The sequence below is a fragment of the Mirounga angustirostris genome, unplaced genomic scaffold (assembly GCF_029215605.1).
Source record: "Mirounga angustirostris isolate CCGP_5_RB_7025 unplaced genomic scaffold, mMirAng1.0.hap1 SCAF_5, whole genome shotgun sequence".
Lineage (NCBI taxonomy): Eukaryota > Metazoa > Chordata > Mammalia > Carnivora > Phocidae > Mirounga > Mirounga angustirostris.
This window is the reverse complement of record NW_026991713.1, coordinates 82,338,770-82,359,132: the sequence shown is the minus strand read 5'-3', so window position 1 is coordinate 82,359,132 and position 20,363 is coordinate 82,338,770. Positions and strand designations below refer to the sequence as shown.

The window sequence follows — 20,363 nt, the reverse complement described above, 5'->3', positions numbered from 1 at the left end:
TTGCTAAGCCAAAATATTGAGTTGGCGAATTATTTGAGATACAAATACACCAAAATTAGATCTGCAAAGACATCAAGTCATTTAAAAGCATGCAGTGCATGATCTGAATTCATGGAGAACGTGGCATTACAAACAATTATTTTCAAGGAAAATATGTAACGCTCAATCTAAATCACATGAGATATTAAACTACTTCCAATTAAGTAATTGGGTGATTTTATGAAAAGAAAAAGCATACAATGGAAGGTTTACAACTTTTTCTAGCACTTTCCATCACTGCTCTGAGGATGACTTGGTTCCAAAACAGTTTTAAGAAAAGCATCTATCGGATTTCATAAAATTTGCTCAGGTTTCTTTATAATTATTTACCTCATTTTCTGAGGAACACCATCATGAACTGTACAAATGAACCACATATACTGTGGGATAGCTATTGACATAATAAAATGTTCACAGAAAATAATTAACTACTTAAAATAATTGTATTATATGTAAAGGGGTCCAACTAATGTTCCCACCAAGAACCATTAGGGTATTGATATTCTTAATATAGTATATACTTTATCTCTACAAAATCTCTGACAGTATTACAATTGTACATACTAGATAAAAAATTCTCTAAATTTAGTGGCCTTGGAACTCCTATTCATCATATTCTTTACATGATTTAGTAGAAAAAATATTTAATTGTCCATTAGTATAAAACATAGCAGGGAAATTGGAAACAAAATAGTTGATAACAACTCGAGTTCTATAGGATAATATAGTACTAAGTTGAAATAAATTATATATTTAAAAATGTAGAAAATGATCCAATTAGTTTGTGTGAAATTGGTATTTTCTGCTGCTTTATATGCTCTGGATTTCTTTTGCTGAGAGTCTGTTGTATATATTCAGCTAAGAACAGGAGCACCAAGGACACCAGCTTAACAGACTCTCTTTATAGTAAATGTAGCTGTTAAAATAGAAGACAGTTACATTAAACACACACACACACACACACACACATAGTCCATCAACATGATTTGATCATCTCCAGTCAATGAAGACTTTACTGTACTATCTTTGGGGAATGTACTAGGCATGGATTGCCTCTCAGGTTTTGATTTAATGGTGGATAGGGCAATAAATGCTACATGTTTTAGAAAGAGTTTTCCATTCTGAAGCAAAGTCTTTTAAGAAGAAGAAGAAGCAAAATGAAAGCAATTGGAGTAGAAAAAGGACGAAATGTTGAGTGACTTCTAAGGTGAGTTCAGCTGTATGAATCTTGTGCCATCTTACCAAGAGCTAAAATTAGCAAATGATGGGCAGGAAACTAACCATCAGTTTTTACAGTAAGTGAACTCTAATCATCTACCCCTAAAGTATACAACATAATAAAATTATTTAATTAGTTACCCAAAATGGAATGTATAATACTTCCCAAGAACATGTCCATGCGAGATAGTGGAAGTCAACAGGGTGAGCTGCACTGTTTTTGTGACTTTTTGCATAGCTGATTCTCAGACATGTGAACAGGGAAATGAGATGTGACTGGAGGAATTAGAGAATGTGTGGTGTGCCTTTAATTAAAACACCTTACAACAGCATGTAAATCAAAATGGTAACATTGGCACATTTTAAAAACCCTTGCAGACAATAAATTCAGAAGACTTAAAAGAATTGAGGTAAGGGGGCTATACTAAAACCTAAGTGGTTCTATAGTAAATATATGGTATATTAAAACACAATGGTTCCATGGCAAATAATTACCATAGAATTTCACATGAAAATTGATCCTATAGTAAATAAAAGTTTATTTTTAGTACTTTTTTAAAAAATTTTAAGATTCTACTTATTTATCTCAGAGAGAGAGAGAGCTGGAGAGAACACGAGCAGGGGGAGGTGCAGAGAGAGAAGCAGTCTCCCACTGAGCAGGGAACCCGATGTGGGGCTCGATCCCAGGATACCGAATCATGACCTGAGCTGAAAGCAGATGCTTAACCGACTGAGCCACCCAGGATCCATCCAGGTGTCCCATATATTTCGTTCTTATGTAGGGAGTATATATAAATCTTTATGTGGATAGTTGTCCAGATAATATACTGAAACATCAGAAGAATGAGTTGAATTTAAGAATAGTTCTCAAAAGTTTAAATTCAATCTATAGGTATATAGGAGGAGAAAGAATCAGCCATATGTTATAAAGCACAAATGCTGGTACCTTGAGAAGATCCCTCTGATCCTACTCCTTCCAATTCCAGCATCCCTGGCTGTCCCTGTCCCCAGAAAGTCCATCTATGCACTACCATGTCTAAAATTCAACCATTTAAGATTCTGTTCCTTGGATTAAATCTTTCCCTTTCTAAAAGCCTCTTTTCAAACATGCCAACATAGCTCAATAAGGTAATATTTTGATTCCCAAAGTTCCTATAATTAAATTAATCTTTTCTAAATAGAGGCAGCTGAGGTTGCCTGGGTGGTTCAGTGGATTAAGTGTCTGACTCTTGATTTTGGCTTAGGTCATGATCTCAGGGTTGTGAGATTGAGCCCTGCATAGGGCTCCGCGCTGGGTGTGGAGCCTGCTTGAGATTGTCTCTCTCCCTCTTTCTCTACCCCTCCCCCCACTCTTTCCCTCTCTTAATTAACTAATTAACAGAGGTAGCTGAAATAAAATAAGTGCAGTTTGAAATCAGGTAGGAGGGGGGAAATGGGAAGATGCTGAAATGGGAAACAAGAAATTGAGTTTGGGGAAGCAGAAAAAAATGCTGATGGGCACAAGTGATAATTTTTACCAAAGTTTAGACTCTTAGTCCCATCTGGCTTTAATAAAAAACACATTAGTCAAGAATTTGTACAGAAAAAGAACACCTCATGCCCCCACTTTAAGATCAGTGTTCTTGAATAAAAATCCAGTACAGCGCTTTTACTTTACTGCCCTTCAGTACTATTGAAATGTTGGTCTGAAACTGACAAGATTCACTGGTTTTCTCTCATCTACCTTTTTTCTATCAGAAATAAAGCAAAAATTGGGCGCCTGGGTGGCTCAGTTGGTTAAGCGACTGCCTTCGGCTCAGGTCATGATCCTGGAGTCCCTGGATCGAGTCCCGCATTGGGCTCCCTGCTCAGCAGGGAGTCTGCTTCTCCCTCTGACCCTCCCCCCTCTCATGCTCTCTCTCTCATTCTCTCTCTCAAATAAATAAATAAAATCTTTAAAAAAAAAAAGAAATAAAGCAAAAATTAAAGAAAAATAAACACATTTAAAGAAATACTTGCTAACATTCTGAAATGCTCTAAGTAATCTCAGAGTAGAGGGTACAAGCATATTAATTACTACAAAGTAGTCAAAATGAAAGAGTCTTGAGAATTTATAAATAAGGATCAAACAAGATGACCTGTATGCTTTCTCTCTTGAATACAAATTAGCAATTGGATAACAATAAGATTTCCTTTGGAAAGATGATTCCTACCTGGCTAATCAAATCTTATACAATACTGTAGGTTTACTGAGATCAAGGGGCAACATTAGGTAAAGTCTATTTTTACTTGAAAAATCTTCTGATCCTATGTTGACTTGAGCAAGAATCCAAATGAACTGTATCTCATCTACAGAAGAAAATAAAGTTTTAGATCATGTAGTTTTTGGGGGGTCAAATAAATGATTCTAAACCCAGCATTTAAAGAAGTATTATTACCGTGCTAATATTCACTTAGTCAATTTAGCAGCTGGTCTTGGGCTCTGGGGCTCATTCAATTGACTTGCTTAGTAGAAAACAACACATGTATTGTTTGTGCATGACACCAGGCTATGGTGGGAATCAACAAGGAAAGCCAAGAAATATCTAGAGATGTAAGCAATGAGTTGATTAGAAGTAGTCAGTAAAGATCTGTACATTCTGAATGGCAAAAGACCATAGGGATTAATGGGAAGAGGACATATTTGAAAATATAGAAAATGACCCATATAGAAAATAATGGGTTTGGGGATCCAAAACATTTCTTCTTAACCAAACTCAGCTGTGTATATTAGCTATGTTACTTTAAACAAATCAATTCTCCTCTCTGAGTCCCAGAATCCTAATTTGTAAAATGGGGTTTAAATATAATGATAGATTCTCATCAGCTTAAAAAATTAAAATATCTGTGCTTTTAATATTAGGGAAAGAAGTCAATGAAGGAAATTGAAAAAATAAAGATTCTTCCTAACATACATGAATTACAGGAATAGTTAGTTCAATAACAGTATTAAGTAACTTGCCATGGTTATGACCTTTTATTTTCTATGGCTAAAGCAGTGGACAAATATGCATTCAAAAGGAGAATTTTGCTAACAACTCTAAAAATTGTTGAGATTTTTTTCATTTATCTTGTCTATCATCTAAAATAATGTATTTAATCTTTTTTATTTTCTATTTGATGTTCAGACATGATGAACAAATTGAAAACTTCTCCTATTCCATTACTTCAATTTATACAGAAAATAACTAAAAATTCACTGTTTACAGAGGCTCAAACGAATATCCTGTTTTATTCCATAGAGCAGTCAAAAACAAAACAAAACAAAAAACACACAAAAACTCTGTTTTAGAGGAGGTAGATATTTCCTTAGTTACCTAATCCTAAATTAAACAATGCATGACTAAATGGTTCCTCTGTTACTCCTTGAAATTGGGATTCGTATAAGTGATGAGCTTTGCTCCCCAGCAGACACACATACACAAAGAGAGATGGGCTGTGGATCAGCTATCATAATGGACATCCCTGAAATAAAGCTCACAAAGCTATAAAACTCATAAAAAGCACATGCATGAAATGACAGAATAGAGTGTGACTGTCAAATGTTGACTCAGTAACAGTTAAACCCCTTCTGGCTGCACTTTTTTTTTTATGGTCTACTTCTATACTAATGACATGGGAGGAAGAATGAAACAAAAAAGGTTTTTAACCCTCCAATTATGTGAACCTCACAGACCACCAAAGAAGATGAAAGATTATTTATAATGTCATAATGATTTATCATTTGGAGATTTTTCTCATCAGCTTAAGTAAAATACAAAGAAATAATGCATATGTCCACCCCCTCAACCTCTCGGTTCCACCCTTGCTTATTGAGAACGCCATTTTCTAAAAAATAATCATCCACCCACATAATCTAACAGCACAAATGGGAGAAAAGGCTTTCTTGTAAACTGTATATAAAATATATACAAATACATTCTCTCTCTCTCTGCTCACACACAGGCACACACACACACACTTCCCTCCAAGACTAACAAAAACGTAAGTTGAAGAAATAATTCACTAATTTTACTCTGGTCAAATGTGAATGTACCCAGTGGGATATTTCCAGACACATCAGTACCCTGAAATCTGGTATCCTTCAGGAATATTTCCATCAGAAGATCAGTCATAGAGATATGGAAACTAAGGAGTTGGAAAGGTCCATAAATGGCTTCTGATCTACTCATCTACAAAATCATCCTTATTTAATCTTGATGTTTTCTTTTTCAATATCCAGAGATTCTCCTAGTGGAGAAAATCATGAATTAGAACACATAATTTTGTTCACAGTCTAATTTCCTTCCATGAAATTTGGTAGCCACCTTCATGAATGTTTCCTGAAGTATAATTTCATCTAAATTTCTTAGAAACTTAGTTTCATCAGGCAATCTGGTCAAATTGAAATGTACTGGCAGATCAAGTTTTCTTAAAAAGTATTGTAAAGTTGAAGATAGACAGAATGGTTTTGAAGGAAACACAGTTTCTATGAATTCAAGTCTTAATCCAGATGAATAATTATCCAAGATAGTAGCATGACTTGTAGATAAAATTGATGAATTCCTCTGATTTTTAAAGAACTGATTTAAAGTAGGAGAAATATTAGAAAGTTAATGACAATTAATTCTGACTTATGAAAGAAGAGAGAAATTTGAGGAACAATGATCTGAGCACTTAATGTATGTTCCAGAAAAGACAGAGCTGATGGTTACAAACATCGGCTAAGAGCATGTAATAGAGGATGTAGTGACAACAAAAAGCCAGTATGGATTCATTAACAAAAACAATATTATAATGACCTTAGTTTATTTTTCTACAGGAACTGGAATGCAGACCAGGGATGCTCAATGGTCATAATGTTTTGGGCTTAACTCAGCTTTGGATTATGTTCCTATCAATATCCTTATTGTCATGATGGAGAAGATGCATTGGGCCCTGAAAAAGAAAGTTGAATGGGATGGGAAAAGCAGGTACAAAATACCTGTCTTTAAATATCTTAAGAATTAACTTATTTAAACAAAAAAGAATCGAGCCCTCTTATTTGTGAAAAGCGATAGAATTTGGCTCTATACAGTCAAGAGATACAACACTGACCGATGGCTTTAAGTTATCAGGTGAAATATAATGAACCACAAAGAATTGTCTAATAGTCAGAGGTGTCTGTCCATTAAATGAGCTGCCTCAAGATGTAAAAAATTTCCCCTTTTTGGAAATTTTTGAGTATTAGACATAGGACTACCTATGTCTGACATATTAAAAATACTGAATAGGAAATTCAAGGCCCTTTTCATTGTCTTTCAAACCTGCAATTCTATGTCCTACTTTACTGGACACTCCCTAAAACAAAACTAAAAAATTGTGACCAATATATAAAGCTATACATATTTTCTCTATCATAAATGACAGTTCTCTCAAAAGTTTTTAAGTTTCAAACCTTAAGGGCCCTCCACTTATAATTGAGAATTCTGCCAGTCATCAAAAATCTGCCATCATTTTCTTAAAGTCAAGGGAGAGATTTCAAATTATGAAGAAAAAACATAGGGTTATATTTTGTGAAGAGACTGCCAAATTCACGGAAACAATCAGATTCACAGATTCAGGTACTTTGTGAAAAACACAGTTATATGCTCAAATTCAACAGTACTAATTTAGTCCTTAAAACAGAAAACCACTGCCAGGGACAGGAAGAAGTCACTGAGGCCTGGGAGATTCATGCACAAAAAAGCCACTCAAAGGAATCTGTAGAAAACAAATCAGTCACAAAGAAGGCACACATGAACACCGTCAAGGCAAAACACTGGCCTTTGCTTATGCTGTGTACATGTGGAAACGGGAAGGCAGGGGAAGAAAAAACTAAGACCTGAGTTTTCAAATGTTTGTGTATGTGGTCAGCATTCTACCAAAGTCTAAAAAAAGACCTTGTTATATTTCAAAGCAGGGCAGATAGAGATACTGTGTGCACTAAGTTAAATCAAAAGGGTTAACGTGAGAAAAACAGGAGGCCAACAAAGAAAAACAATAGAATTCACCACCAAGGCAGGATGTCCGGTAGGTGGGAGGGCTACATAGATGTAAACACAAAACTTGAACATTGTCTGACGATAATTGTTCTATAAACAATGGGTAACCCAGTTATTGAGCTGCAGAAATGTATAGAATTTTTCTCTTTAATTTTTCCTTTTCATGGAATAAAAGCTATAAAACTGTTAGCTTTCTTATGAATGTAGCCTCAGTAGCCAGCAGTCACCTCAGTTAAATAAATATAATTGGACTGTTTTAAAGAGTCATGGCTTGGTTCAGAAATGCTGGGTCTGACAAATAGAAACGGGCACATCAGAGTGATAGTTCACTTTTCAATTATCCATGGTTGTTTTAAGGGAAGGGAGAGAAAAATACAGATTAGAACAGATATTTAGAATCTCAATTTAATCAACAGCTAAAACTTTACATGTTTTATCAGCACTGCTTACGAGAAGCAAAACAAATAAGATGGAGTGTGTTCCTTTTGTTTTCCTAGCTCATCCTTTAGTGAAGAGGCTGGTGGTGCGCGGTGAAGGAAGAGAGACTTAGGAAGGGAACAGACACAGGAAAAACAAAGAATGGGAAGAACGATGTACATATTATGGAGATGGGGATTGCTTAAATGAGATTTCTGTAATAAAGCCTCAAGACTGTACTAACTAATATACATGACCAATACTGGAGCACAAGCTAATCATCAGGCACTGAGTACTTTCTCGAACTTCTTCAGCACGGTCCTTTAGAAGAGAGACTGAACTCCAAGCCACAAGACCTTGGCTTAAAAACTGATCTCCCACTGGAATTCCTAAAAACTTCTCAAATCTCATTTTTATTTTTAAAACAAAGATAGAATGCTGTTCTGCTCATATTACAGTATAAGGTTGCAACCTGATGCGAAATCACTTTGAAAAGGATAAAGCACAAAATAAACAGCAATAGCCATTATTATTCCTATGACCCATAAGCAAGTCTTTCTCATTTGTAAAAAAAGGAGAAGCGGTAGGCTTGTGGAGATTCAATGAGATCCTTTGAAATGCATGCACAATTCACAATAGTTTCCTCATAATTTTTAATCCATATTGGTAAAGTAGTTTGCAATAAATGACAATAGAGAATGCAACACATCTAGTAAACATAAGAGGGTAATTGAAAAACAAATGTCTCTAATTATTTCAGTGCTTTACTGTTTAATTGTCTTGAAGGCAGCTATTCGATCTTGGGGATGAGGATAGGAGCAAGGGAGGAGAGAAGGAAAGACCATTCTTAGTACATCAGGTTTTTAAAGAGAACACTTCTGGTCCAAAAACAAAAGTGATCCTTACTTTACTTATAGGAAATTTAGAAAAGTCAGAAATGTGGGCCCCTGTGTACCAAGTTACAACCCTAACACCTTGGCATCACTATAGCATCTTATTCTTCTAGTGTTTTATCTACGCAACAGAGGTCCATACTTTAAAAATATCTGGATCATTCTCTACGTGGTGTTTTCAAACTTGCTTTTCTCAGGAATACTATTGTGAGCATCTCCTTGTGTCTTTAAATGAATAGACAATTTCAATCATCAGAGAGGCCTGTGGGTGTCTATCCGAAAGCCCAATTTGGCATGCCCTGTGTGTCTCATTTTATTGGACCATCCTGCACTAACCCCTCTACCAGAATGATGTAAAGAACACAAGACTCTCTGTTTGAAAACATGCACAGCTTTTCTAGGCTTGAAAATTAAACCATAAAAAGTTTACTGGAAAAAAAAACCTTTAAAAAGCTCCTTAAAAACTCACACCATAATTGCTCCCCACCAAGCGTGGGCACTTGCTAGCTGAAGTAGTGGCACTGTGACAAATGTAGCAAAACTGAAAGCGGGCTATACTAAGAGAAAGAAAAAGTCTTCCACTGGCCATCTGTGAAAATAAGGCATGTGGCCATTAAATGCAGAGGCTGTAAATATACACAAACTCCATGAAGCAAATGGCAAAAAAGGACTAAACTTCAAGCTCAAACAAATCAAAATGTTTAATGCATAGTTACCACTGCTGGACGAAAACAGCTCTGATCTTTGCAGTCTGCAAACTCGGCATGTATTTCAATTAAATACCCCCAAAAAGAAAAGAAAGAAAAAGAAAGAAATGAAAAGACACAGAAGAAAACCATCTGGAACAAAAGGCTATAGACAGCCCATACTCAATTTCTAGAAACAAACAGCCCCTTTAACTTGCACCAGCCTGTCGAGAATGTCGATTGGAATTATTGAAAGGCTGACATCTAGAGTGATGGATGGATGATGACATAATACCTATTTGCCTTTTTGTCATGGTCTTTAAAAACTGGCTGCTCTGTGCTGATAATATTCACTAAGGGGTTTTCCTCTGCCTTCCTGTCCCATAAGAAGTGTTCCCTAGCTAAGACACTCAGAATTAAGAAGGTTTTATGAATGAAAAACAAAAGAGAAGAAAACCTAAGGATCAAATGCCAACTTGCACATAAAAAGCTGGTCTAGATTTCCTAATAATTAGTTGCCTAGAAAGCAGTTCCCTATCCATTTTATATAAATTTTCAGAGTAGAGAGACTCCAATAATAAAAAGGCAAGCATTCAACGTCAGATTTGTGTGTGTCTTTTAAAGTCATGGAATAATTAATATGTAAATGTAGAGATTAAAAAATAATACATACTCACTTTTATAAAGAAAAATATTCATAATTTGCGTCACTGTAATTTTTCCTAGACAAATTCCAACCAGCAGTCTTAAAAGTTTGGGGGTTTTTTAAAAATCACACACGAGTGCTCACACACAACCACGCCATCCCCCCCACCCCCACCCCAAAAGCTCCTGCTTTGTCATGGTGAGGCAAGGGATCTATCTCACTTCCTCTGGAAGGATTTACCTAACACGCCTTCCTCCTTCATGAATTTTTTCCTCTAACCACTGAAATATCTAGCTCTAATTTGACTTCTAGAATTCATTTTGGCTAAAGGCAAGATCTACAAAAGCCATCCATAAATCATTAATTAATTGTAGTGTCTTCCCCTGAATGCAGAGGCATGAATCCCTTCATATTCACTTTTTCAAAGCAAAACCTGTAATTCACAATTCCTCACATGCCTTGTCCTTATGGGAGGGAAGGAGCATGTGTTAGATAATGCTGAACTAGATACACTGTGTCAGTTTCTGAAGAGTTAACACTGCTGGCCCCATCCATCAGATGGCCAGCGAAGCATCAGGAAAGAATGATGGATGTAAAATTATTACAGGGCTGCCATCCGATACACTTACTGCCATTTGTAACTAATGCTGGGACTGACACACTTTTTTTCATTATTAAACATCCACATTAAGTCAACATTGGTCACTGTCATTTCATGTTTGGCACTCTGTTAAAGGGAAAGAAAGAGGTTGACAATAGCTGAAAAAGAGGAGGTTGTAACGGAAGAGTGTCCAAGCAGCAGAGTGATAAAAATTAACCTATGTTTACAAATGAGTCTGTATAGTAGGTGGTAAGGCTTTCTTAGGAGTATGACTGACAAGTGAAAAGAGAGACTGCTATCATTGTTGAATAAATTACAGTTTAAAATATACCTCTGATTCTCTAAATTTCCCCCTTATTCTATGGAAATTTGCAATGAATTTTCACTGAACCTCAGAAGGAAAAGTAAGGCATTTTGCCAGGTATTCTTACTTGCAGTAATAGAGGAATTCATAGCATGTGTAGAGATTTAGATTTCAGGTACACTGTAGGCAATTAGTGTTTGCTTGGTGGGTGAATTCTCTATGGTAAAAAACAGACGCACGCATCTGCATGTATATTTTTGTGAGTGACATCTGTCTTATATATGAAAGTAGTACAGAAGTCGGCTTTAACATGTAGAAACATGTGAGAGAACACACTTTCATTGGTTTAATCTGTCACCCAAGCAATGTTGGGGGGTGTGTGTGTGTGTGTGTGTCTGTGCGTATTTATGTGCGCTTTACTTCTTTAAGAACCACAGACAAGGTATAAGGCCCTGAACACATAATAATGCCAAGAACGAAAGTGGTTAGATAGATGACAACAAATCTAACACAACCAAAACAAACCAGTTTCATGAAGAAAATATTTTCATGCTTTCATGAAGTTTTCACGAAGAAAATATCTGAGAGTTTTGTGGCTTACAATGGCCTTTTCCTATTTGATAGCCATGCTGGTCCTTTTCTTCTCTGCCAAAATACTCTTTGATCTTAAGCTATCCCTTGATCTCCAGGAGGATAAGCTAAGGTCTCTAATTCAGTCCCCAAATGTAATTCATGATCAACTTAAGGCAGCTTCTCTTGCTTTTGGCCAGTAATTGTCTTAAAGGTGCGCGTTCAACCCATTTCTACCCAAATGAGATGTTTATGGAAGTCTGCTTGAGGGGTGCAGTGAAACATCTCTATGTGAATAACGTAAGAAACACCCCCATGTGAATGAAGAAGGAATGAAACACATCTCTGTGTGAAAGAGGACTGAAAAGGGCAAAGAGAAAACTGCTTCTCCTTCCCGGGCTGGCCTGTCTTCGTGGCATAGCTCTAGGTATGGCAACATTTTATGACCCTAAGGGGAAAGCTAAGAGAATCCTGGAGATTTTAACCCTGATATCGCTGAGCTGATAAACTAATGCCACCAACTGCCTCCTACAGAACTTCATTACGTGCTAAAAATTAATCATTATCTGTTGAAGCTACTGTGTGTAGACTTCCTGACCCATGTAATGATACACATGTCTAACAAATACTACAGCATAAGCATCATTCCCTTAAGGATAACTCCATTGGGAATGAGGGAAAGAAGCAAGGAAACTTCTTCCTATGCCACATTGCAGTCAGGTGCATTGGGTCTCTATTATAAGATTTTATTTTATTTATTTGACAGAGAGAGAGAGAGACAGCTAGAGAGGGAACACAAGCAGGGGGAGTGGGAGAGGGAGAAGCAGGCTTCCTGCCGAGCAGGGAGCCCGATGCGGGGCTCGATCCCAGGACCCTGGGATCATGACCTGAGCCGAAGGCAGATGCTTAACGACTGAGCCACCCAGGCGCCCCGGGTCTCTATTATATTAGTACTGCCTGGTAGTATCAGGACAAAAACTGAGCTCTGTATGATTTCCTATTAATTATGGCTACCTTCACACACAAGGTCAGAACCTGAGTATGCAGTTGGTCATACGGTCAAGACGGTGCCACTTGGGTATTAATGAAGCAAAGTGGGTGGTTTTGACAAACTAAGTGTATGAGGGTCTTTCTGATTCTCCCTACCTGAGAAGATTTTTCTTTTATTCCATCCATAACACTAATCTGTGAAGAGCTATGTGATAAAAGATAACATTATCCAAATATGCAATCAGGCTATAATTAACCTGAAATGACAATTATAAATAACACTGTGTCCCAGAGTTTCCAAAAAACCTGACATACACAGTTTTTGGGTATGTTGAAGCACTTCCAAGAAAAGTAAAAAATGAGAAATCTTTTAGAAGTCTTCAATTAAAATGTGTTTTAGTAAAAATGACTTTCATTATGTGTTTTGGTGCATATTACTAGAAAACATTTGTCCCTATCTTCACACCTCTAATTGTTTTTACTACCAATTACAGCTTTTCAGAATTAAGACTTTCTGCTTGGGACAACCAAGTTGGTCATTTGAAATGTGGAGAAAATACTATGTATGAGGTTTGTGTACTGAAGAAAACAGATCTCCACAGCAGGATTCCAACGTAGGGATCTCGGGTCGTGCTATCACCTCTCAGACCGGTGGGAAGCACCAGGCTGGATTTCTCCTCTTTTCCCCTTTCCTTTCTCCCAGATTCTTTCTGTTTCTTTTTTTTTTTAAATCCATGCGTCCCCCGCACCCCCCCCCCCACTCCTTACACCTCACATACTTTCTGGGTTTAGGAAGTTGGGATTATTGTTTTAGTGAGAGAAATGCCCTTCTTTTGGTATTCAAATGATATGATAGAGTGCAAAAAACTTATCATATATTCTGTTTATGTCTTTTTCAAACCGAAGCAAAATTTCAAACCAACTACTGATCTATCTATGCTCTGGCCATGGGTAAAGTTGGGCAATTATAAAAATCTATTAAAAAGGTAGGTATTAGGAGAAAAACAACACAATAGACATAATGCTGTCACTTTATGTGGAAGAATAAGCAGCCACCGGGGCGCCTGGGTGGCTCAGTCGTTAAGCGTCTGCCTTCGGCTCAGGTCATGATCCCAGGGTCCTGGGTTCGAGCCCTGCATCGGGCTCCTTGCTCTGCAGGGAACCCTGCTTCTCCCTCTCCCTCTCCCCCTGCTTGTGTTCCCTCTCTCGCTCTGTCTCTCTCTGTTAAATAAATAAATAAAATCTTTAAAAAAAAAAAAAAAGAATAAGCAGCCACCTTTGTCAACTCAGGTATAGAAATGATCTGATAGGCTAAGCAAAATGGGTGGGGCCTTTATTCACTTCCTACAAGTAGGCTCACACACTTAAAGATGCCATGATTAACAATCGAAATAATAATTTGATTTAAATTATACTTTATAAAGGCAGGGGACATATTTTCTTGTTCAATAGAGTATCTCAAGTACACAATACTGCCCTGCCCCTCATACATAGCAGGTGTTCATTAAAGGACATAAATTTGACATTATCTCATACCCATGAGTTGCACATAGATCAATCATTAATATTATAGAAATGGCACCCAAGCTAGTTCAACAGGAAAAGGCAACCACAGTTAACACCTGCTTCTCAGAGAGCTTCAAAAATCACACTTTCATTGTCAGGTATCAAGGTGTCATTCAGATCCTTCTGCTGAAAAGATTTACTTACACCTTACAGAAGTCTGCCATATTATTACAATAATGGAACTGTTTCATTCCATATTTTAAGATTTTCACAAAAATATAAGACTGTAGTTGATGATGTAACTCAACTGCATCGAAAGGGCATGGTGAAGAGATTTGGGGATGACAGCCTTCTTGAGAATGGAGACATCTTAATTGGCCAACAGGCTTCGGCAGGTATGACTCCAAAAATAGATTTCTGAAAAGTTATAATGCTAGAAAGGAGAAGGGGAAATTGAAGGCAGTGGTGTTCAACAAGAGGCAACGCTCCCTCCTGCAACACAGATAGAGAAGGTGCTAATCAGAGAAATAACATAAAGTCTGATTGTGGAGAAGGAACGAGACGTGGAAATAAAGTCCCCTCACGATGGACAACTATGGTGTAAAGTGAATGCAGACGGCACCACTCCTGGTACTTAATCAAAAGGCCGAGTGGAGTCACTGGAGCCGGCATAAAGTCATGTGTTAGAACAACAGCTGATCTGTATTAGAGAAGATTAACTCGCAGTGCCATGGTGGAGGGCCCAGGATTATTTTATGTACTTCCATTGCCTTACAAGCCGTCAGCACAATTATTGCCCTCCGATCTGAATGAGTGATCTGTAACCACAGCTAAACAGCATGCTGTTTAGGGGCCTAGGAGCTTCATGAAGATGAATTTCCATACCATCAAAGTGCTTTTAATGGGCTCCCTGATCCAACCACAAGGCCTGTTTTGCAAGTATATAGAACTCAGGATGAAGGCTTCCTGTCCAAAAGGATTTGGTTGGTTGTCACTTGACAATTCCCAGCCAGCACAGGGGAGGAGAGGGGGGAGATAGGTAGAGTTGTCTCTGCTTTGGAGGATTAAAAAAAAAAAAGGGTACAGATGCTTGCTGAATGCAACCAACTGCTGTATCCACAGCTGAATTCAATGCGCTTAACAAATAATGGCAATTTAGCCATGCTTGCGAGGAATAGCTTGAGTCACTTTGCATTAGCATCTGGCTGAGTGTTAAACTCATTTCTACATGGGGAGCAGAGAAAAGGAATTTCTGTTCAAGCATCCTTTCAAGAATGTTTAAATATTTGAATATAAATTCCTTTATGCTTGCTATCATTCCTTCTTAAAGCTGTCACTTTGCTTTTCCCCTTCCCTTCTGGTGCTTAGCTAGAAAAATTTTGTGCCCTCCTCGCTGCACCAGTATCGCTCTTCCTGTGCTGCGTGCCTGCCAGGGATGCCTCCCTAACCACACTCTGCTCTCCCCTCCAGAAACAGAGCGGAATTGGAGTCATTTCTCCATCTTTTCGACCCATGTTTGGACCAGAGGAAAAGTACAGTTGTGAGGGGATCACACATAGATTTCACCTCCACTATGCAGATTGTAAGCTTCTTAGGGACTGCACATTAAATTCCATATAAAACCTGGGAAACCAGAAAGCTATCCAATTAGCGATCTGCTCATTCTGGACACTGCTGTTTGTCTCGTGAACTTCCCACGATAGTTAACTTTCAAGTTATTGCTAAATAGCTGATCATTTTTTTCCTCTGATTTACTGTATCTCTTTAGCGACAGGATTGTGAAAACAAGACCCAGTAACATGTTAAAATTTCAATTCAAAAATATCAAATATGACCAAGATAAGTACATCACTCCAAGCATTCTGCAACAACATACTATTTTTCTGAGTAAAATACAATGTAGCTTCAACAAAAGAGTTTGAAATTATTACATCTCAAATAAATTCAGCAGTTTCACTGGGCTTAGGTATAATAATAATGTCCAAGTTTTAAAAAGCATATTTTGTTTTATAATAAAGTCAAAATTTCCAATTGTGCAGTCATCTAAAACTTGACAGCGCTTTGCACTGAAAACATATTATGACAGGCTCAGGATCCTAGTTACTTAGGCTATGAGCATGGGTATCATCCAAGCTTATGCTGATTAAAGAAGATTCAGCATTTTCAAATCCAGCTCATCCCCAAATACAAGTTAAGCATCTCTGTAAAGCAAAACTTTCACTCAGACTCAGATATTTCAAATGCCATTCCATTTTAATGCAAACTGATGGCAGGAAGGGGGATATTAATGTCAATAAGGTTTGGAGATGGATAGAAGAGAATTATAACTCATCTCGTTTCCAGATGGTTTTGATTAGGATGGGCATCAAGATTTCTGTACTCTTGACAGAGAGGGGAAAAGGGAGGGAGAACCCTCATTCTGAGGTGGTGAGAAGAGAGAAAACAAAGGGGAAAAAAAGCATTTAGGCAATTTAAGCATTTTTGGAAAGTCAGTTATTTTATGAACTAACCTTTTCTGTCCGACAGTTATTGAGACCCAGACTATTCACAACAGCCACCTTCCCGTCAAGCACCTGCTGCTCCCGCCGAAGCTGCTCCTTCATCTGCCGAGCCTCTTGGATTGCCTTGGTGACAGCATCATGGTCATTTAAATAACCTGAAGATGTGACAGGACAAAGACTATGTTTGGTAAAAATGCATGGATAGGTTAACCTTTTACCATAAAATTCATGTCTTTTTTGGGGGGGTGGGTAATGGCTAGTGGCTGGCATATAGCACTTTCTCAATTTCATGAGTCTAAAATGAATGAATGAATGAGTAATCAATAATGCCTGATTCATACAGTCATATGTGAACGTGGTGCCAAGCATCTGTAATGCAAACTTAATATTTAAGGCAAATATAGTTGTTCCCATATGCTTGGAAAGAAGCTTAAAATATATATTTTTTCAGTTATCTGAATATTTTGTAGTGCAAAAATAAAACCTATCTTTGATTATTTTTTATGTAAGGCTCATTTGAATGTTACCATCGGATAGAGGTATTGATGATTATTGCTCTAATTATTGACACTCTCATCCTATTGGAAAGGTCAGTTTAGAGTTTGCATATAGCACTATTAGGGTTGTTATATACAGAAAGAATAAATCATTATTAACTAAGTAAAAGAAGATCGTCATCCTCCCCTCCCCCCCAATTCCACCGATGGTGAAGTAAACTACAGGTGGCAGTGATTTGCTATGGATACAAACTTGTAAGAGTTCAGGGGACAAATTTCAAGCACAGAATGGAACCAAGCACCTGTGAATTGTATGATAAGAAACTGTGGCTACTGAAAGCCACAGTCACACTTAATTCACACTCTTAATAAGATGGTCAAATGACCAACTTGCTTCTACAGCTCCACAATCCAAAGTAAAAAAAAAAAAAACTGTCAAAATATTTCTTTTAAAGAATAACAGGTGTAAGGAGCAACACTAATTTTTTTTAACTTAATTTTAACACTGGTCACTTATTTATTTGATGCACATTATTATGATCGTCTGCATGACTTTAGGGTAGAATACTGATGGGAAAAGACTGTTTTGTAAATATTGAAAGGAAAGCTAATATATCATCTTTCACTCTCCCTATCTTTTAAGTAGGGCATAAAATGGCATAAACTGAATCTATAATATGAAATTGCCCAGAAAAGGGACTTGTTTGTGACATGAGGCTAAATCTAACCAGATCCATTGGTGAATTGTGACAGATGGAGGGACTGTGAGACAGAAGGCAGGCACTAATCACACATAAAATGACCGGCTTGCCTCAACATGTTCCATGGATTCCAGCAAACTTTACACCCTAATCCATTTTTAGAACAAAAAACATCTGGGCCATAAATCCTCTAATCTGCCAAAACACGCTATTAAATCCCATGATTTGTTGAAAAACACTAAGATTAAAGAAAGGAAATATAAAATGGCTAACTGCCGTGTTAGGAAAGTGTTATTAATACTCTTTCTTTGTCTCAATTATGAATGTTCTGGTACTAAAGAGCCTTGTCTAATCATGTCAGATTACACATCCTCGCCGTATTGCTAGACTCTTCTATCTGATCTGTTGATTGCCAAAAAACATAGAATATTTTCTTGCTGCTTAAACATTTCTATTGAAGAAGCTGGTGTCAGATCAGTACAGTGCTTCAGTGCCGGAGGGTTTCAAAATGATCCGTGCTTTCCCTACTCCACCCCCACCCCTCCGATATGCACAGGCTAGACATCATCCTCTGATCTCCTTGAAGCAGAAAGATAAGTCCCAGTGTAGGAGACAGCAAGAGGAGCCTTGAGAGCGACTACAGGTTTTGCTTTTCAGAGCTAAATTCATTGGAACGTATTCAAAGAACAAAACATCCTTGCTCATTACGAATACAATATGAATCACGAAAAACTATTTAGACCTAGGTCAAGCCTTTAGGGTTAATGCTTACTTTAAATTATGATTGTTTTTAACCTTCTATTATCCTCAGCATCCTGTCTTGGTTCTCCTGAACAACCTTCTTAATATATTATTCTTGAACTGATTCTGTTCATGTACACTACTACTCTAGAAAGAAATACGGCTCTTATAGGGCAGTGATGGTCTCAGGATATGTTCATTTAGTAAAAGATCTTAACAGGATCAGCCTGATTTTCCTATGCTCTAACCCCTGTTTATGTACAACTTGGCATCATGCATTTTCGCAGTCTATTTAGCTCCTCCAGAGCACAAATACATTTTGAAGTGGTTTGGCACATGGCGTTGAATAAAAGTATGAATTCTTTATGTTTTTAGGTGCTGCCAAGATAACGTTGTGCAGGAAAAATGATTAATATAGATTCAAAAGGGATGCAAATTATATGGGGGTGAATAACTGACAGACATATGTTCCATAATGTCTATTTCCAGTTTGAGGTGTGTGTTCCTATGCAGGTGGAAATAGGCGTCCACTTTAAAATAAACCTTCTTGCTTTTAGAGACTCTTGAATTTTAGTTAAAATGCTCTATGAAATCTAACATTTGTATCTGCTGTGTTAAATTTTAAGGCCATTTATATATTACAGAGTTGAATCATAACAGGATTGTGTGCTGGTTCTTTCCATTTTGTTCTCATCACAGTCACTAAATTACCAATCTTGCTGATTCCCTCTCTCCTGCCAAATGGCTTCAACTCCGATTTTGGAAAGACCGATAAGGCTGAGCTCTCACCTTTCTGCCCCGCCCCCACCCCAACTCCTACCCCATGCTAGTTTCAAATCTGTCTCCATTTCTGCCCATTGTCTCCTCCTGTTTCAGTGAAAATGGTGCCCCTACTTTGATTCAAGGCAAATCCCCTCAACTCATGCTCTAGATTTCTATACGTCTCCATTGGTCATGCTCTTTCACATTTATGTCATCCAGATCTGAACTTCCTCACCATCTCTACCACTTCAATTTGTAAGTACTTAAGTTTCTCCACCTGAGATGAGCAAATAAAGTTTCTCTTTCAACTTTGTGTTGTCTTCTCTTTCCAACTGTCTCTCTTAACCTTCGAAGATTCTTATCATACTCTCCTGTTCCTTCCTCACTCTTCCATTTCTGTTACAATTTTGCTTCTGCTGCCCTTGCTCTTTTAAATCGCCAAATCCAAGGGACACTTGCCATGACTTGCAGAATGACCTCACTGACAATCCCCTCATTATAGAAACTCCTTTCTTCTTTATTTCTCATCATAACATGGGATCCCCTTTCCTCTCTGCCTCTTCCAGCTTCATAGCCTTGCCTGGGATCTGTTCTTCGTCTCCTCCTTAGATTTGGTCCACAGTCACAATCTTCAGAAAAAGCTGGCATTTTGGAGTTGGAAAAGTCTGAATTAAAACCGTAACTTTGCCACTTACCAGCTCTATAAATTGTACATGTTGTTTTACCTTTTAAAATCTCAATTATCTTATTGGTTAAATGGAAATAACATTCACTAGATAAATAAATGAGTTAATACAGTCTTGCATAATAAATGGTCCATGAAAGTTATTCACTGTCAGTTTACTTACAAAAGGGCATAGTGAAATAGATAGGATTTAGGCATTGAATGCAGATGGGTCTGGGTTTCTATTTCTTGGGAAGTGTGATATTTGCCAAATTATAACAATCTCATTGGGTTTCCATTCCCATCAACTGCAAAATGAATGTTAGGTTGATGGAAGAATTAAACAAAATAACACATCTTGTGAAGGAGTAGATAACACTTGGTACCTGAGGAGGCAGCAGAAAATGTTAATTCCTTTCTTTTCTTTTCTCTTTCATTTTCTCTATATGTTCACCCTCAGCAGTCTTATTGTATGGCTTTGACCATAATGATAAAATATGTGAAGGGGTATAATTTCTTATTGGTACAGAGGTTCAAGGAAAGGGAGTCATGCCACACAAACCTCCAAATGATTACTTGATAGATTTTATTCAGCCTGCATTATATA

General features: G+C 37.4%; 1 protein-coding gene across 13 annotated transcripts in view; it reads right to left on the bottom strand.

The window, feature by feature from the left end:
- SOX5 (SRY-box transcription factor 5) overlaps positions 1–20,363 on the bottom strand; it is a 1,012,222-nt gene that overhangs the window by 15,950 nt on the left and 975,909 nt on the right. For all 13 annotated transcript variants that reach the window (XM_045873750.3, XM_054507151.2, XM_054507149.2 and 10 more), the window contains one exon: positions 16,401–16,546. In XM_045873750.3, the coding sequence (XP_045729706.1) occupies positions 16,401–16,546 (146 nt within the window). The remainder of the gene's footprint in view (positions 1–16,400; positions 16,547–20,363) is intronic.